The 20,139-nt window shown below is 40.0% G+C and overlaps 1 protein-coding gene across 1 annotated transcript in view; it reads right to left on the bottom strand.

Moving 5' to 3' along the window:
- The window catches only part of plekhh3 (pleckstrin homology, MyTH4 and FERM domain containing H3), a 36,512-nt gene extending 20,444 nt beyond the window's left edge, over positions 1-16,068 (bottom strand). Inside the window, exons 1-2 of the mRNA XM_082529968.1 lie at positions 15,433-16,068; positions 9,071-9,126 (exon numbers count right to left, since the gene is read on the bottom strand). Coding sequence (XP_082386094.1) covers positions 9,071-9,126; positions 15,433-15,567 — 191 coding nt within the window. The 5' untranslated portion in view covers positions 15,568-16,068. The remainder of the gene's footprint in view (positions 1-9,070; positions 9,127-15,432) is intronic.
- Between the last annotated feature and the right edge of the window lie 4,071 nt (positions 16,069-20,139).

The raw sequence follows: 20,139 nt of genomic DNA, 5'->3' as shown, positions 1-20,139 counted from the left end.
ATTGCCTGCGTGATGTAAAGCCAATGAGGCCTTAAATACTGGGCTATGTAACAATTTGCGTTTGCCGTATCCCAAATCTTCCAATGTAACAAATTTTGTTTTGCCATCTCTTTTATGCCTAATCCCCACAATGGCAACGTCAATACACAGTTCAGGAGTCGATGTGGTTACAAGCAGCAAATTATTTGTGATGTATTTGACAAATGGGAACAAAATAATAGAGAAGAACATACCAAAGAAAAGAGGAAGAAAAAGATTAAGAGTACAATATAGCTTGAACTAATGCAGAACTCATTTCACCTCAATTTGGAAATGTGTTTCCATTTTACATTTTTTTATTGGTAGGATCAAGGACACCATGCTTTAGAGTCTAATAGGGTGAAAATTGCCACATCGTACCAGTAATACCAACACTGTAACTTCTTTTGCCTTACAAATGATTATTTGGAGGGCCTGAAAATCTCAGGGGGTAAATAAACGTCAATAAATTATAAAGGTTTAGCAAGATGACTTATGCCAATACCATTTATGTCATACCCATGATAATAAAAGGTCTTGAACACTCATGTAGGTGTATACAGTTGAATTTGTCTACCTTCTTTAGCTGGGTGGAGATTGAGTAGTAATTAGTAATGAGGTCACCAAATTCCATGCACTAAATAGAAAGACAAACTTGAATGTTGTCTCAAATGTCTCACCCTTACAGGTGCAACAAGACTAAAAGGAGAGGCAAGAACATGTCAAACAGCCACGGGTGTGTACACACCCACAAAGGCAATAGGAAGATATCTAATAAGCCAAAGCAGGTAAAGTCAGTGCCATATGAGAATTTAGCTTCCTCCCAGCAACTTCATTACCTGCTAATCTTGTCCATATATGATTATGTGCTCTGCTTTGTAAGATCTCGTACCCTAATTTGGGTTTTGATTTTAGTTTTCCACAATCATAGTATAACTAGGTCACTTGAGGCAAATTTCAGAGGTTTATAAAATATCAAAAGTTGTCCTAACCACAACCTCACTTCGAATTAAAGTAAAGTAAAGTAAATGTAATATAGGAATAGCAATGCCAGGAATAGTCAAGTTGAAGTCTGGAAGACCAAATAACCTTTTGAAAAAACTGCTCATTGCTAGAAAGAAAGGAAACCCCCGGTTTGACTGCCAAAGGACGTGAGGAATATTTAACAGTCTGGAGAAGCGGTGCCACTGTTCTGAAGTGCAGTGGCACCAACACAAAAATTATCCTCATGCATAAGTCATCAGTAGAAATACAGTTTTGGTTCCTAACAACAAAAAAGTGAATAATTTCCTGAAAAGAAACATGCACGGCTGCATGAATGTGCTAACAAGCCATCAGTCGAATATTTTTAAATTCGATTTTGGTCCAGTACTCATTTAAAGAGATAGGTCACGTATCTGTGATGGTATATGATCTATTCAGCTCCATTCTATTCTATTTTGTTCCGTGTTTACGACATCACATCAAGCCATACCGCATGTCTTTGCACTTTAATGCTAGTCGTACAGCTAACCGGGGACGTAGCTAACAGCAAAGGGTCAGTAATTTGATATCCCAAGAGATTTTCTTTGTGTGTTTGCAACAGTTTGTGACTTAACAGCAAACAGTGATGAAGTAAGCTGACAATGATTGAATGTTTATTGAACTTCAGTGGAGTGTGTGCCAGACACACACCCAGTGAAACTGAGAGGAGGCAGAGAAAAACTAGAAAGACCATTAATGACAGCAAACCACAGAAAAGACTCACAAGGAGTCCCGCACTAAGCCGAGCAACTGCAAATAAACTAGACAATAATACCCTTTTTTTATTTTATAGATTGCTGTTCATCTTTGTCCCAAAAGCAATTTAGTACATTTATATATTTAAATATTTTTATTTCTTCTATTTTCTTTTACAAAGTTGGGAAATTAAAGACACATAGAGGGAGATTGCTGGTCTCTAACAGTCTATAAATGAAGCAGTGCTATCAGAGTTGTACTTGTATCAGCAGATATCCAAAGCAAAGGTATACTATGGACAAAAGTGGGCCCCACCTCTTAATCTTTGATTCATTTTTTTCAGTCCTATTTCCAGTTATAAAAAAAAAAAAAAAATTGAGTCTGCCTTTATAAACATTTGTGAAAGAATGGACCATTCTACAAAGCTCAAAGAATCCAAGCACAGTACTTTAATAGAATGTTAGTTCATGAAATGTATTTCCTCCAACATATTACACAATCATCTTTAAGTAGTATTTGCAAAGCCGAAGTGTTTTAGGAACCGCAGCGACTCGGGCACTAAGTGGCAGATCATGTAAAGTTACAGAGTGAGGTTGCGGAGTACTGAGGTGCATAGTGTGTCAAAGTTGCCAATGCTCTGGTGACTCAATAACTGCACAGCTCTTAACAACAGCACAAAAACTGTGTGTCGGGAGCTTCCTATTACAAAGTTCCGTGGCCGAGCTGCTTCTTTAGGCATGCCTACTGCATGCAAGCCTTGACCTTGTGTAGGTTTTATTCATATAATGTATCGGTACTGTGACCATAAAGTTTGCATACCTACTAAAAAGAGTACGTCTTTGAACACAAATATTTTCAGTGATCCCTGGCCCAAATAAATGGTTCTTTCAACTGAAGAAAATGATGTACATGATGTGAGTGTTCCTTAAAGCCAAGGAGTGCAGTTGAGTGCGTGAACTGCACATGATGCTCTGTGAACAACAATACAGCTTGCTGGTATGAGAAATGTGAACTACTTCAATTTAATCTGTGTGAACTGAACTTTGAGCTAGCTCTTGCAAAGGGTGACCTTGCACAACACTGAGCTTAGGGAATATTTTACTGCTGGAGCGAATATTAGATTCATTTAAATGCCAGCAAATCCCGGAAGAAAGGATGTCCAGCAATTTTTTTTTTTAAAAGCTGGTGATAAAAATGATCCTAAACATATTTCAAACTAAACAATAAACTACCTGAAGAGACACAAGTTCAAGCTTTTGCCATTGGCCCTAAATGCCACAAAATCTCCAGATAGACCTGAAAGCAGCATGCATGCAAGATGATCCATCTTATAGAAGTAGATGCATTTTAAAGGAAGTAAGAATGCCTTAAAAAACAAAATACTCTTAAAAACATGCTGCTGACTATATGAATATTCAGTGTGTACAGATATGGAGATGGACATTTGTGGAATTATTTAAACCAAGATTACCTTTCTGATCTCTAACTGAGATAGAGAGCAGAGATGGAGATAAAAAGGTAATCATCATTTAAAAAAATTAAACAGCGTAATATTATAAAAGTCTAAAGATTAAACAAATTAACCAAATGTCACTTCTCTAACTTTTCTCTAAAGAGAAATTTTTGAAAAGGATTCCCAATATTGTGCATGATTTTTTCACTGTTTTTTTTTAAAGCAGCCAACGTTTAGGAAATCTGTACAATGACCATGACACACATCCAGCAGTGTGAGCAGCACAGTGAATTAATTAGTTTGTGTCTGTCTGCCTGGTTTTAGTTTCTGTGGCAATGAGTAATTGATTTCAGTCCAGGATCTAATCACACTGCTGAGACATTAATTAAAGCTAAAGAGCCACTGTCCTTGCTCTCGGGCTTGCATGACCGCAGTGAAATGAAACATTCCTTGTAACCCAAAAGAACATGCACGGTTGCAAAAATGACCATTGCATTGATTAGTCACAGGAATACTTGGGAGAGTTGTCTGATGGATAAATAGCTCAGGATGTGCCCAGAAAGGCATTTAGAAAAAGCACCAAGTAAAATAAACCAAAGTTTATTAAAATCATGCTCATATCAGAGGCTTAATAATCATTCTTCCTGTAGAAATCCATCTATTTCTCTTCCCTTCTCCATAGAGTGCATAGGCTGACTGCATGGGCCTCTGGCTGAAACTGGGCTGGTGGGAAAATGGGAATGTGGTGATTAAGACTGGGCCTATATGACCTCCCAGCTAAAAATACACTGTTTTCTCAAGACCACTGCCAAGAAGCTCTGGACTAGGCAGAGGGGAGAGGGAAAACAAAGTCATGTTATGAGACCTGAGTAGGAGGGACAGGAAGTCTGAGTTTGTGACTGAAGAAGTGTTGTCAGCAAGGCATTTTATGATAGAGAGTAAGTGACTCTTTAGTTTGAATAAAGCCATTCTACTTGTGAAACTTAGTAACGCGGATTAAAACTTTCCATATTTGTTGATGTTGTAAACAAGTCCAGATTGTGATGGTTGACAGACAGGACGACAGACATCCAGACAGGCAATTACTGGGGGCCCACTCCTAAGCTCTTCACGCAAACACTCACTTGTGTTATGCATACACACCCTCTGTCCTGCATGTACATAAATTTACACACATGAAATACATTCCTTAATACTGTTCTCTTTTAGTTATCTAGTGGCAAAAACTTCAAGCTTCTGACTACTTCAGAGAGCTGTCAACGAAGAAGAGGAGAAGCTAATTCCAGAACAGATAGAACAGAGAAAAGTCTTCAAGTGTCTACTTTCTTTTTAGAACAGTTTGTACTCTCCCCTGCCTCAGCTATGAGAAGGAACTTGAGAGTGAGGAAAGGGAAGATTAATAAAATAAATAAATAAATAGTGACAATGTAAAATGGATTTCAGCATGAGAACAGCAAGGAGGGAGGTGGCAGCTGGGTGGCACTTCCTACTGACCGAAACACCAACGCCTCGTGTCATCTGCCTGAAGACCCATGTTTGGACAATTAAACATTTTTATGTAATTTTGTGTCTCCACACCACCCAAGTAGGTTTTGGGAAATTTTCAACTTTAACTTTAGGAGATTAACAAAAGTATTGCATTAACTGGTTAGGAATTACAGCCCTTTTTTTATACAGTCTCCCATTTTTAAAGTTTCAAAAGCAACTGGACAGTTGAGTGATAAGTAGTTTCATGACCAGGTTCGATCCGTTTCCTTGTAATTCAATGACAAATGAAGCAGATGAAAGATCTAGAGTTGATTCCAAGTACTCGACTTTTACTTGGGAGCCATTCACGAGACCTCAAGAGGAACTTTGCTACCCATCCAGGCGACCTCTGCAGTCTCAACTAACTGCAGGTTTAACAATGAGCAAAAACAGAAGTTGCTTTTGAAGAAGTTACTGGCAGCACGCAAAGTAACAACTGGGGCCTTACCAATGTGTTGTGAGGTCAGTTTCACAATTGTTAATATGCAAATTGTCATGACTACAAACAAATGAGAAATGGCTGCAATCATAGTATTGTAATATGGTAAAGGATTTACCCTTAGGCCCCCTCCTCTGTCCAGAGATGGCCGTTCCCTTTTCACATAAATGCCCTCCTTGACTCCCTGCTCAAACCATCATTCCTCCCTGTCTAGGATGTGTACATCCTCATCATTTCAAGAGTGGCCACTGGTCTGTAAGTGTAAATAGACTGTGGAGTCTTGGCCTGACAAGGTAGCTAAGGTTGTTTGGTTTCACTGATGTATAATTCACAGTAATCGTCCTGTTTGCGTTGGGGACCCCGATCCTCAGCTTGGACACATTTTCTTCAGCGGTCAGGACAATTTGCATATTAATGATGCTGAAACTGAGCACATGGTCCATTGTTAGGCAATCATGCTGGTTTTGGTCATTGTGCAAATGGACTTTTTATAAAGTTGGGGAAACTGAGACTAAAGAAGTTGCTTGGATGCATGCAAAAACGTTTCTCTCACTGGAAACGCTACGTCCAGATGAACGCAATCATCTTTCTGGGATTTCTTGATGATTGAGATTGATTAAGATATATAAATACAATTGAAGGAGGCCATCTTTAAATATTCGATTGGTGCTGATACAAGTAGCAGGATGATTTCTGAAGTCCACATGGGTATACTCTGCTCAAATTCACACATATGCTGCAAGACTCATCAGACAGCACTTCACAGTGTAGGTGGATAAAGACCCGAAGCATACGGCAAAAGCAACCAAAGAGTTTCTAAAGGCAAAAAGAAGGATATTCTTTCATGATGCAGTCAACATCATCTGATCTCATCATCTGATTGAACGCAGAGCCCTATAAACAAGCAGCAACCAAAGGTGGCTGCAGTGAAGGCCTAGCAGATCATCTTAAAAGAAGGAAGGACAACACATAAACAGTTATAAACAGGCTTATAGTCTTCAGTTACTTCATTTCAAATTGTGTTAGTTTGTCCAATTAATTTTGAGGAAATATGTTAGGAAGTTGCAGGCATGGATTCTGTGAGACCCCCTGAAATCAGCTAATGCATCAGGCTTGTAGCACGGCTAATTAGCAGAGTATAGCCATGTTAACAAAAAAAAACCCCTAATTAATCACAGTCACACCTTTATTCCATCTAATTGTTTAGATTAACATTTCCTTGTGCACAATGCAATCCAATAGTTTGGTCAAAGTCCGATGTAAATCAGAGCTTGCGTCTCCTCTTATGCAACAATTAAGATGAATTGATATGACTCAATTTGTTAAAATAGCAAAGTTCTGGCTTATCAGAGCCTAACTTGGCATTCCTTCCGTACAGCTGAACTTCTGGGTGTGTCCATTCATTGGCCAGGTAATGAGCAAGCGCTATGCTCTCTAATCTTTGCACTTACTGTGATGATTACAGCCAGGCAAACACACAGACTCTTCAAACTAGTAGTTAATCATGCCATGCGGACCACAACAGTGCAGAAATGACATACATGCACACACACACGCACATGAACCCGAGCCACACCTCTTTTAGGAGTGCTGTTGAGGCAGGACTGAGTCACCCAGTCCTTACTTCTTTCCGTCCTATTTTCCCCCCTCAAGCCTCAAAAGACACCATGTCACGTATGACTACAGCAAAATATTTCATCTCACATAACCACTTCCTGGGACAGCTCTATTCTTGTTGAGAGTTTCTGCAGATCCTCGTCTGTTCATTTGTGATGGGCGATAGGCCTACAAGTCAAGCTTTGTGATTCATTGCCTGTGAGTCGGCAGATGTACAGTTACGATTGTGGAAGGGAGAACGGGGTGGTGATAAGGGCACGATGCCAGAGATAGAGAGAAGCCTGGCTACATCACTGTCTGAGATCACAGCCATGCACTAATAGTCTGGATCAAGCCCTCCATGAATCACTTTTGACTCTCATTTGCATTAACATGTAATCCACATGGCCATTTGAATGTCATTTACAGTAAGATGCCCTGATATTGAAAGATGACTTTAACCAATCACCCTAAGATGAAGATTACATTAACCATGTAATAAAAGTAAGTACATCCCAAGGAAATCCTCTGCCATTCACATATGCAGATAAGCAAACATCTCATCCCTTTTGAAGCAATATCTTTAAATAAGTTCAATCCAATCCAATTGAAAAATAATTACTTGTCTTTTGTGGAAAAAGTAAATACAGGAAGCCACAGAAACTAGTATTGCTCCCTTTAGCAGAAATAATTAGCTTCTTGTATGCATTTTTCATGACTCACTCTGGTGTAGGCTTGCTAAAAATCTTGATTGCGCTTCATTCAGTGGTACGATCCTTAGCACTGTTTTTTTTCTACTCAAAACCCCACACAAGATCTGAAGGGGATTCCAATCAGGAATTTGAATGGGCTTATTGAGCCATTCTTCAGTGGATTTGCAGGGAGGATGAAAACCTGTTGAAAGGTCCAGTTAAAGTTTTATCTGTTTAAGACTGCTGGCTACACATTATCTTCAAGTACCCTTTGATATGATGCAGGAGTCATAGTTCATAATTACTGAATGCAGGCTCCCCAGGTCCAAACATAGCGCATCAACCAGCATCACTGTGGCCAAGCAACCCAGTCTTTGATTTGTCTGTGCAAAAGGCCTGGTCTTCAGAATATAATCATTAACAAACTGTAGGTTTTGCCTATTCAGAAAAGACACGTCTTGAACAGAGGTCCAATATGTTCTATATTTGTCTAATTATAAAAACATTTACTTTGACATCAATAGTATATGTGCTTGCAACAAATAGTCTATTCTTCAGCTAATTATCTGGTGAAGTCTGTTCTTGACTAATTGCAAGTTGTTTAAAATTCAGCCCATTTTTCTCTTATGATACAACGAATAATGCTGGGTTCATAGGCAGCCATAATCTCTTTTTTTCCCCTCTGAGGGCCTTTATATCTTAGCCGAATGACAGGGCACACTACAATAGCAAATGACCTAGATATCCGAAATTTAAATAAGACAAATTCCATCTATTAATGCCTCAGGAGGTTGGGGGTGTAATAAATGTATGGTTTTCCTTAATGTTCCCATTATTTGAATGCACCCGATTTATCTATGAAAATCAATTGTTTGGAAATTTAAACATGTCAAAAACCTCCATCAGACATCTTTCACATGGAAAATTATTGGCAAATAACACATAACAGCCATAACAGCCCCAAATAACAGCCAGGTTAACTTCTTAATGGTAAAGCTCAACCAGTTTGAAAGACTGAAAACTAATTTCACCTAAAAGAAATCAAATATCACCACATAACAGATCATCTGTCAGTATGTATATGACTCTGTACCACTTGCATGCACACATGAGAACACCATGAGATACTGAAGAGGAACTGAAAGAAATCAAGTATTAACACATGCGCCTGCGGATATATACAGAAATCCCCGGCGCTCAGAGGAAGTATACAAGTAAAAGACGGAACTACTACTTCCCTTGTCGTTTGCACTGTAGCCTGCAACCAAGTCGAGCTGAATGGGGGAACAAATCGAATTGGACATAAAATGGACTTTACCCTGCCAGTTCTATGTAATGCCCAGTCAAACCCATGTGATAATAGAGCATATAATTTCCTGGAGAATTCATAGTGAGAGATTGGGTGTCACATGCCCCGTCTCCGGCATGCTCTTCCCAGAAGCTATATACGCTCTATTGGAAATGGACCATTTCCACTACAGATAATGCAGCTGACATGTACAATCTCTTGCTATTGGCTACATGTGAAAAAGGACAAAAATCAGACAATGCTGGACAATGTCCAGATCCAAATCTCCCAAAATTGACCAACGTTCAAGTGTGAAATTGGCTTCTGTAGCTCCTTACCCATTTGTTCCATTGGCTGTGCAAGATGGCTGAGAAACAATCACCTCAGCTGGAGTCTGTCAACAGAAAAGAGAGAAAAGGGTAAATCGACAATCATGCACCACAGACATTGCTTTAGCTTCAGAAATAGGCCACAGTTTGAAGTGATCCTTCAATGCTTTGCCTTCCGGAGCCATGTTACAATAGGGCATGCAGTTGTTCCTGGCAAGCCTCAGCACATAGCTGCACTATTCCTGTAATGCTTGGCTTTTACTTGCAAGGAGTAAACTTGATGGGAGAAATATGGCATGCAAAACAGGCTAATTTAATATAAGTGATGGGAACAGAGGAATTTTTCATGCTTAAGCTGAGTGCACCCCAACATTCGCAACCCAAAGTGATTTTTTCTCTCCATTCGTTTCTCTAAGAAGATTAACCTAAAAATAACATCAGTTTTTGAGAATTCATGGACAGCCAGAACAATTGTATTTATCGTTTCTATCTGTGAGTTGATTGCTATAAGTTGTGAGAGTTTGAGGAAAAAAAACAGCAAGAAAGACAAAGAGACCCTTTAGCCTTAATTATAACAGCTTGCATTGAGAAAGTGCCTTTCAGAATCTTTACACTAAAGATAAACACATAAGTGTAAAGATAAAGTCTTTACGGTTATGCTATTGACAGAAAACAAAATCAAACAATAGCAGTGATTATGATAGAGATGAGAAGCCTTAAAGACCCAAGGTTTTCCTGATTAACTGCACTTTACCTAGTAAAATTTATTGTGCCCTAATAATCATCTGATGAACAGATTAATTATTTACTTAAATATTAAACTGAAGCTGGGATAGGCTGATAGCCTCGATAAGGAAAAACAGAAGAGAATAGATAGAAGGATGGATATTAAACTGCAAGCCAGCTATTCATTTAAAAATCACATAAACACCTTCTTGGACATTAGTTTTGTGTGGAAATTGGAATTAGTTCCTCTACTGACTAAAATGAGCCTACCACTGGCAGACATGTAAAATCAGATTTCATGGGTGAAACAATGAACTTTTCATTCGAGGACTCCCCTGTGAAGCAGAAGATGGAAGAGGATGTTTCCTTTCACAGTGCTCCGGCCCCTAGATTCCCAACCTGACCTTGGAAAACCCCATCAGACAGCTTGCCTGTGTGCAATTTGGACAGATTCCCTGGTGTGCAGAGCAGCACTGTGTGTCCCTGTGGCCTGACTTGTTGTCTCTGTGAACCACAGCCTTGAGCCAGCTCCTGTGGCTGCCCTGACCCAACTCAGGGGTGTTGGCCTACCTGAAACACTATCCAGGTCAGTTCTGGGCTCCTCACAGTTCACACACCACACTTTACTACAGGGCAAACTATCCTAAGTTTAACCATTGCCCCACAAAACAGTCTAGGCTTCTTTTTAGATGGTTCAAAAATAACAAAGAAAACATGAACTGCAAATTTATAGGCTAGCTTGGAATCTATGTTATATTTTTAAGGCAGACGGACCCATATGCAAATAAGAAAAAGATTACAGTTTGGATAATGAGATCTCATTAATGTTTAACTCAGAGGGAAGTACTGTAAATGTCAAACCATACTGATGCGAACAAATGAACAGACAGTGTGTGTATGGTAAATCATTTAGCCAAGCCAACAGGCCTAATAAAAAAAATCTAGACAGACATCACATCAATGACAGGAAACCCTTAATAAAAATCAGTGACATAAAAGCAATAATTTAATAATATCAACTAATCAAACAATCAGTAAACTAATAAGACAGGTAGGCACAGTCAAAATAGTCTGAGTCATTGCCCACAAGTCTTTACAATTTACTGAGAAAAATGCTTTCCAATAGAGTTAATGGGCTGTGGGGTGAGGAACAAGGATAGCGTGCGATGTAGAGCCCTGGCAAAAGATCTCTCTTTGTGGACGGCAGGGTATGAATCATTCCAGACTAGAGCAGAGCTTGAAGAGAAATAGGGAAAGATGCCGTGATGTGTTCATTCCGTGGCTGACTTCCGCTCTCGCTTTTCCCAGTTTATTCTCTCCTTCTCTTTCTCTCTCCCTTCAGCTCTCCTGGGAGGCTGAGTAACCATGAGAAAATGCTTGGGCTCAGCCAGTGTCGGCCTGAAGACCAGATGTGTGGCCTCGAGGTGGTGAGGCAGAGACGCAGCGGAAACCAAATATAAACCAGCGTACCGTGACACCTCTGAAAGCAGAGGGCAGCAGGGATGGCTAATAGGACCTGCTCTCAGCAAAGCAGGACTGTGTCTGTTTGTTCCGAGCAACAGGATGCACTGCGGTACTCCAGTCCACACTTACAACTGCCTGGGCCTAAACCTCTGTGGTGGTAGTTTATTGGTAAAACTGCATACATATTACATAAATACTGAATAATGGTTTTAGTGGAAACATGGAAAGAAAAGAGAATGACGGATATCCTGCCCTAAAATTAGTGCCCAAGTATTCCTACACTGGAGGCATTCAGCCTGGTGTGACTGTTTGGGCAGCTGTTAAAGAGTAGTTTCTTTGAATGGCGACTGTAAACATGAAGAGAAAAGGTTTTGGCATAGCCCTGTGCTCTCAAGGGCCAAGCCTACATAAGCATCGGCACTGACTCATGATCCCAACGTCAGTAAGAAAAGTCCTGGCAAGGAAGAGTGTGTCATCTATGGCTTTGGTACTTCAGTTTCTACACATCATGGCGTCTTCTGGCAGCATGTTGTAAAACAATGCAGGAGCTCGTGATTTTGAATGTCTTGAGGATGGTTAATGATGGTTAATAATCGAACACAGCCCAGATGGCTTTCCTAGAAATCATTATAGACCAACCCTTCAACTGACCTCACCCCCTTGGTAGAAATTATGGAAAACCAAACAGTATCAACTGGATCTACTCTGGGGACTGTAACACAGTTAAGATTGACCAGCTGATGTGAGATTGGAGTAGTTTCAGCTGTGTTCCTAATTATTGGCTCAGCTTAAGATATTGATAACAGAATTACAACTGTCACAATCAGAGTGGCACAAAATAAGAGGTAACATGATTTGCTGAAATGCGTCAAGCGCCTGGAAGCGTCAATAAATAACTCCATCGCATGAGGGGGATTTATTATTAGGCGAAGGATCTCTAAGACCAAAATAATGCTTTACTGCCAATTGTTACTGTGAATTACAACAGTCAACTATTTGATTCCTTCCATTTACAAGTAATGTGATAAACTGAACATGCCTAACCACATGATAGATTAAGACAAAATGTCCCTCAAAAGAAAATACATCACTCAGATTAATACAGACAGGCAAATACTTTATGACTCAGGTCACGCCTTTCATATTCATAAATATTTACGAGCAGAAATCAATAGAGCCAAGACTCTAATCGGTGATGTAACATCAATGTTGGGGATACAGTAGCTCTAAAAACAAAGCAGCATTATGAGCTTAAGAGTGGTGAGTTTTAAACTGCCAGAAATAACAAAAGCTGTTTTTAAACAATTATTCTTGCATAGATTACAAATTTGAGCTGACCTTTTAAAATGTCGCTGTATCATTTCATTATTGGGATAGTCTTGTATTCAGCTCATCATTTGAACAAGACTGTTAGTCTATATGCCATTAAATAAGCCCTTTATCTTCTCTGATTACTATAGGAGTTCAGTAGGCTTGGTTCAACTCTCAAAAACGAAAAACAAAAATGCAACAACTTAGTTGTAATCATAATTTTGCTGTTCCCTGTTACTATCAGTTATGTATCAGCTCATATAAGTCATATTGGATTCTTATAGTAAAAACTAGATTCAACGACTTCACTTGGTTCCTTTTTGTTCAGTCAATAATGGCACTCTGGTTATCTTTATATGTTTTTAAAAGGCCAGGATTCAAGTCTCAATCAAGCTTCTCTGAAAAAGCTATAATTCAATAAACATTAAACCAAAGCCCCCAGAGGAGCACAATTATGCACATGCATCATAGGTTGCATTTTAATGAGGGAATCCGGGAAAGTTAGAGGAAAAAGGATCTCGGTGTCTCACTTTAGAAGGCCATCAGCCATCTCCACTGGGACATGTAACTGTGATCTTGTATTGATTGCAAATATGAAGCACCGTTGGGTTCCTCTGACCACCAATGGTAGAACAGATGGTAGATTATGACCAAGATAGTGTGTGCTACACACCAACACCTCTTCGGATAATGCTGAGTAACAGATGTTGCTCTTATCTGGTGGTTTTTGGAACTGTTAGATTTCTGTTGAGCCAATAACTGTGTAAAACTTATCTGTTTCCATCGTTTACATGCAAATTGCTGTAGTGTATAACTGGCTGGCTGCAAAAACACAAAGGGGGCAATAAACAGATAAGCAGGATTTGCAAGTAATGGCTCCAGGTGGTATTACTTTCATCTGCAAAGGCTTAGTGTTGGTGTAAAGTTTATCTCAGAAGCACAAAATAGCTGTGCCTATAATTTCAACCAGCACATAATGTTATTTAGTGTGCACTGAAGTCAAAGTCTAAAAATATGATCAAAAAAAAAAAAAAGAGCTGGTGTTTGGAAAGGCACAAAATCCTAACAAATATTTGAGAGCATTTTTTTTTCCTGGGACACTTTACATTAAGAGCTGCATGTGGGGTTGTACAGAAAGAGTCTACCTTAATGCAAGGCAACAATGCCCCCTTACAAGTGGGTGGACAATGCTGAACTCTCTGTGGCTGATCAGATGACTAACATTACAGAGAATACAAGGCCACAGTCTTATTTGCCACTGAGCAAATGGGAGGCCAAATACACAGGATCAGTTCAACACAGAGTTCGACAAGTTACATCAGAGAGTGTGTGCATGTGGGATTGCTCAATGTTGCCCAGGCCTCAAAGACCACACAAACCTAAACGTTAAACTAAGGATCAGTAGATTCTGTGTCATGCATCAGTTTTAGAGGCTTGTACTGAACAGACAACAAGGTTAACAGTGAACATGTATCTAAACTTGCACGTGAACACTGTAGCTCACCACTTCACTGGACATAATGCCATAAACGGGAGCATGATAAATTCTTTATCATACCCTGAATTTCCAACCTATATGTACAGTACTGTGTAAAAGTCTAATTTATTAATATTTTGCTCACAAGAAGCCAGACCCTCTTGGTAATTTTTAAGTGGTCTTTAGTAACAGGTCTCAATGTCTTTCAAACTTTTATTTGGACATTGGCAGCTTTTTCAGTCATTTTCAGTCCAGTCCTTGTATGTGCTCATTTTCAGCCAAAGATGCCCATTTGACAGGCATAAAAAAGTATTTTTGCACCAACAAGGTGATTCCCAAAGAGCTGTTAGCCGAAATGGGAATGGCATTCTGTATGTCCTGTACAGCAAGCAAGAAAAACTTGACAAGTAGAGGCCAAAAGCCTAAAGAAACCCTAAAAAAACAACAAAGATCTGACAGGACCAGAGAAAAGCATCAGGACCCTTGGTTGATTGATCTACTGTTCACCAAACTTCGGAAATGATTTCAGAGGAAGGGCAGCTGCCATGAAGCCATTTTAGCAAAAGGAAAGCAGGACAAAAGGCCAAATGACAAAAACTAATCTAAATTTGAAATGTTGGGTTCATCAACACATATGGAAAAGGCCAGGAGAGAGGTACAGTGAATGCCTAAAGCAAAACATGGTGGAGGCTCTGTCATGGTTTGTGGCTCTTATCAAAACTGATGGACTCACAACTACAGAGAAGTACAAACATTTTTTGTTCCACCATGTAATACCATCAGGAAAGTGTTTACTTGGCAACTGACCTCATTTCTCAGCATGAGAATTATCTCAAACACACTACCAATGCAGGTAAAGCATATACGGAACACAGTCTGCCTTGGATTGGCCTCCCCAGAGCCCAGACCTCAACATTAGTGGTGTGGGATCATCTTGACAGAGAACAAAGCCAAAGATCTCTAAGAAGAAGAGAACTATTCCTGAGAACTACTTCAAGAAATTACAAGAAAGCTTGGCTGAGAGTGTTCAGACTGCTTTAAAGAAGGAAATTGATCATACCAAATATTGACTTTTAAGCTTGTTATATTTAAACAGTCTGTCTCTGCCTTGTATACTGCATGTATGTTTGTACAAATGAACCGTTGCACCTACGCTAAAGTAAAGGGTGACTCAAGACTTGTGCACAGGACAGTAGTTTTCCAAGTGAAATCATTTTCAAACACTGAACTAACATTCTTTTCGTTGAATTTCCCGTGTAGTATTGGTTTTAAAAACTGATCAGTTTTTAAAACCAATACTGATGTTTTAAATGTAGTGTGGGCATTCATTAAAAACATGCTATTAATTTATTGGTGCTCTGAAGCTGTTCTAGTGCAGGTGGTAAGTTTTTACCCGTCCATTGGGAGTCAAGTCCTCCTTGTTGCGCAATTCAAAAGATTCTTCCTCCTCTTTCTCCCCATAGTCCCGTCCGAGCAAACTGAAGCCCTGCCTGCAGCACAGAAACCAGCAAACTCCTTGCAAAGGCATTCAAATCAGGTTAAGTGTGTCGTCTTCTTCTATCCAGCTCGGTAAATTTAACATTCACGGTGTCGTCTCGACCGTAAGTAACTCCAAAAGCTGCGTGAGCGCATACAGAAAATCCTCTCCATAGATGTCCAGCGAGGAGGGTGATGGAAAGCATAAGCTTATTTTCTTCCTTTATGTAAAGGAACATTAAATGTCTAGTAAGTGTACATGACAGCAATCGTTCTCCAACACGAAGATGTGGTTAAAGGAAAATCCTCCACCGCTTTCAGAGCTCCAGCTGCTTCATTCGCAATACCCTGCTTTAGACTTCACAAAACTCAAAGTTAGTATCCCAACCTGGTACTTTAAGTGAAAAACACCAGTGTGAGTAACCCTGACAGGAGCACCGCTATTGAGATCAACATTGTTTGCTCACATTTAGCGAGTAACCTGGAAATGTACCTCAGCGATGTCTGAGTCCCGAGTTTGAACAAAAGCGTGCTGCTGCTTGGACAGGACCGTGTGGGAAAATAGACCACGCCCATCGACTTTAGCTCTACTGCGCTATTGGCTGGACACAGACACTCCCCGGGATACCACGCCCACGGTGCACGCCTCTCAAAGCAAACATCATCCACAGCGTCACATGTCCTGTGGTAGATGACAGTAATCAAATCATCCAGAATCAACATGATGTATTATAATATTCTAATATTGACTGACTCTAGTGCTCACTTGTAGGGATAGTGTCTTTAACCGCTCATAAATCTCTCTGATGTAGTATTTGTAGTATTTATACAGACACTCATTATGTCTCAGCAGCCAGTTTAGTCTGTGAATATATTGAATAAGAACACAAAATCATAAGTATCTTAATAATACACTTCTAAATGACCGTTAAGTGTATTTTAAGATGACATTTTACAAAATAGTAATATGCTAAAATCATGACAAAATTCTTCACAGACTTGTTAGTGTTACGCTACATTATGTCAGTATCATGTTTGTATAATTAGGAATCTTTCACACTCTCTTTACTTTGCTCTCTATACTATACTTTACTAAAATCCACAAAACTGCAGCAGTAGGAGGCAGGAGCACTGGTGCTAAAACTAGACACGTGACAGATCCAGCCCCCTCAGCACTCATGGCTATTTCTCCGTTAATATGCCTTCATTTCCCCTTTGCTGCTCAGTGTAGACTTCCCCCACACACTTTTGGCTTTAACTCATTCCTCACCAAGTAGAGCTCCCAGCAGCTGGTTCACCCACATCGGCTCAATAGGTATACTTCTTTAATTCAGTTCTCAAATGCAGTACATACGAACTAAGGGTCATTTTTGCACTGTGAGCACAAAGGAACATCACTACTTCAGATACTTTTAACCTCTGCACTCTGCATTCTCCCTTGGGGCTTTGAAAAATCAATAAGAAGGCTTATGGGGGTCACATTTTCACCTTAGCATTATGGACCGTAAGCGTAGCCACCTCTTTACCCAATCTCCCACTGTCAAAAAGGAAAGAGGAAAGGAAGCAAACTGGTTTCATTTTAAGTATATTTTGTTTTGACAAACGGCAAAAAAAAGATGGCATATATTAGTACACAGAAGAGAATGTTTCTTTGCCTGAAAGCCATAGCTTTTCTCTTAGTATCGCTCTCAAGGCCAGATCCTCCCTGTCCTCCCCCATATCCCAAAACAATACGCTTGGGGGCCTCTGCTCCCACAGACCTGGAGGAACATATGTTTTATTTTTAGAGCCCTCTCTCTCAGCCCACGCTAGTAAAGTGAAAAAAAGAGAAAAACCCTCCCTCCGTGTATGGTTTCTGAAAGAGCTGAAGTAGAAAAGAAAGACTAAAAGTACTACAGCATAATTTTTTTCACATATCAGTAAAAAACTTAACCCAAATATGATCTGCAATTAGTTTTTTTTATTTGGTACAAAAGCAGCAATCTGAAAATTTCTATTCTGTGTCATACAAACTTTATCCCAGTCTTTCAGTATCTTTCACTGTCTCCATCCACCTCCTCCTCCTCTCTTTTCCCCCTTCCAAGAGACGACACACGATTCTCTATTAGCACGTATGCATATATGCACTCACACACTCACGCACGCATACTTGGATAGAAACAAGATAACCTGATACAGTGTGTCAGGTTGAGGAACCAGATCAGGAGTAGGGCAGATGATTTGGTAGGGCTCCCAGTTTGAACGGAAGCCAAGCTGGCTGGCCTCAAGATGGCAGAGGAGAGGAAAGTGTGAACCTGGAGTAACAGGGTAGTCATTGAAATCTGAAAATGTGATGGAATGCAGCTGCTAGATGTAGTGGAGCTGCAGTATTTCCTTGTGTCTCTGTAACAACGAGTAAAATGTGATGTTGCTTTTAAAGCACTGTGTGAATTTGGATTTCTTGCAGGTAACATGAAGGGACATTTCTCTTTTACTTCTCCTCATTCTTTTCTTTTCAGTCCTCCACCCTTCAACCCCACCCCCATAATCACTACCCCCATCCCCAAGACACACACACACACACACACTTCCTGCCTCCAACTTCTCACAACACCATTTGTTGAAATTGGCATATGGGGTTTCCAACTGAGACGTAGAGTAGACACAAATCACACACATCAAGAGACAGAGCAGAGCAGAGTGCTGTTCCCTTCTCTTTCTGCCTCTCCCTCTTTTCTTTCCTTCTCTCTGTCTCTCACTCTTTCCCCTTTGAGTGTCTGCCTGCAGGATCCTGTTTCACTGCTGCCCGCATCACAGCCAGACTCATATGTTGGTGAAACAAATTGATTGTCAACAGAAAAAGATGTGAAGTCTGGCCTGCCAAAAAGCTCCCTGCATGATTCACATTTGGGTGGTTGTTATGGTTTTTTTTGTTGTTTTTTTCTTCTCTGAGTGATGATTGATAAAATCTTTTGATATGTTTCAAGAGCTTTCTGCTTTTGAGGTTTAATTTGAACATTCAAGGGGGTCTCTAGACACACAGAGCAAACAGTAAGAAGCTCTATATCTGTATTTGAAAGCTACTCCGCATCTGGTAAATTGCACCTTCTGTCAGGTCCAAGGTCAAAGTTTATCTGACAGCCCCCATGTAAGGATTTAGGATTGGAACGGACCCTCTGTGGCCCTGACTCGTGACTCAGACAGGATTTCCTCCCTGCTGTATTCAGCATTGAACTTAACCCTCATCCTGCTGTGGCACCAACCCCTTTGACACCAGTCCTGTGTGCTTAGGGTGACCAAAAGTTTAGGCTGCAGGTTAGAGGACAGAGGACTGCTGTTTGATGGCTGTTAGCCCATGTAATAGGATAGGCTTCTGTAAACCCCTGTGCCGGTTGACCTCAACTTCAAACTGTGAAATATCCAGCAGTGCATGAGATTACTTGTGACAGAAAAGTTGTTTATGTACAAAAAATGAGTGAAAATATAGATGGACGAGAACTCAAAAATGAATAATAAAGTCACTAGAATACCTGGCATACCTGAGGATCTGGTTTTAACTGCAGAACATCCAGTCACAGGGGGCCTTGTTAAAAGATTTGTTAACCAAATTATGCATCAAACATTAAACAAGAGAGACAGTGGGATTCTTAGGTGCACACCTGGGCTCACACCCATGCCATGTCAAGTATCTTCTTACCCTTTCCTGTTCTACAGTACTTCAGAGATAGTGTTTAACAGTGTTATGAATGCCACAGGTAAGGAAGTGTTTCTAACCCTGGCTGTGGGTACATCTGTTCCTGGGGACTGCATGGTGTACACGATCGTATCAGTGACAGGCAAGGCTAGAGAAAACATTCCTGGCTTCAACTTCTGACCCTCTCGCCCCAGTTAACCCCTCCCCGTTTCCCTTTCTTTCCTGGCTTCGTTACAGTGACCCTCAGCACTCAAGATTACTGTGCACCGGTTCAACCTGTCAATGCATTAACTGACAGCAAAACGTGTGCAATGGATAGATATAGTTTCGCAACAATGATTCTCATGTTTTAAGAGACAGGGTGATATTCTATACCCGAAGCATGTGTCGCAAGTACCAAGTACGGAAAATGTGCAAGAAACATCACAGTCTATTAAAGCGATTTTATACAGCAGCTTCTGTCAACTAGATGTTAGAAAGATTTCAATCTAGGTATTTAGATATATTGATACCATTATTCATTCCAGCAGATAAATGAATGCTTTTAACTGTAGCATTGCTGATTCACTGTTTAAATTCTTCAGACTTTACTGTACTTAGTAATTATATTTGAAAAGCACGCATTCCTCCGCTTTGGTGAAAATGTAAATAGGAGCAGACATGATAGCAGAAATGTGGTTATCACTAACTGTCATCAAAAAACAAATGAGGAGGGGATGTACTGGAATCAAAGAGGCATAGAGAAAGATGGGAGACTGATAAAAATCAATAGTCAACTGGAGTAGATAAACAGCCAGGGCAACTGAAGAATAGACACAACATCTGACAATACAAACAAGCAGAGATATGCCCTCATAGTATCTGGTATTTTTACATCAAAGAAGAGGTAAAAAAAACCAAAAAAAACAATAAGACTCCTCAAATAGTTGTGCTGAACATATCTTCTTACTT

This window comes from Aulonocara stuartgranti (assembly GCF_965226115.1).
Source record: "Aulonocara stuartgranti genome assembly, chromosome: 4".
NCBI lineage: Eukaryota > Metazoa > Chordata > Actinopteri > Cichliformes > Cichlidae > Aulonocara > Aulonocara stuartgranti.
Note: the sequence above shows the minus strand (reverse complement) of the source record. Positions and strands in the feature narration are given on the sequence as shown.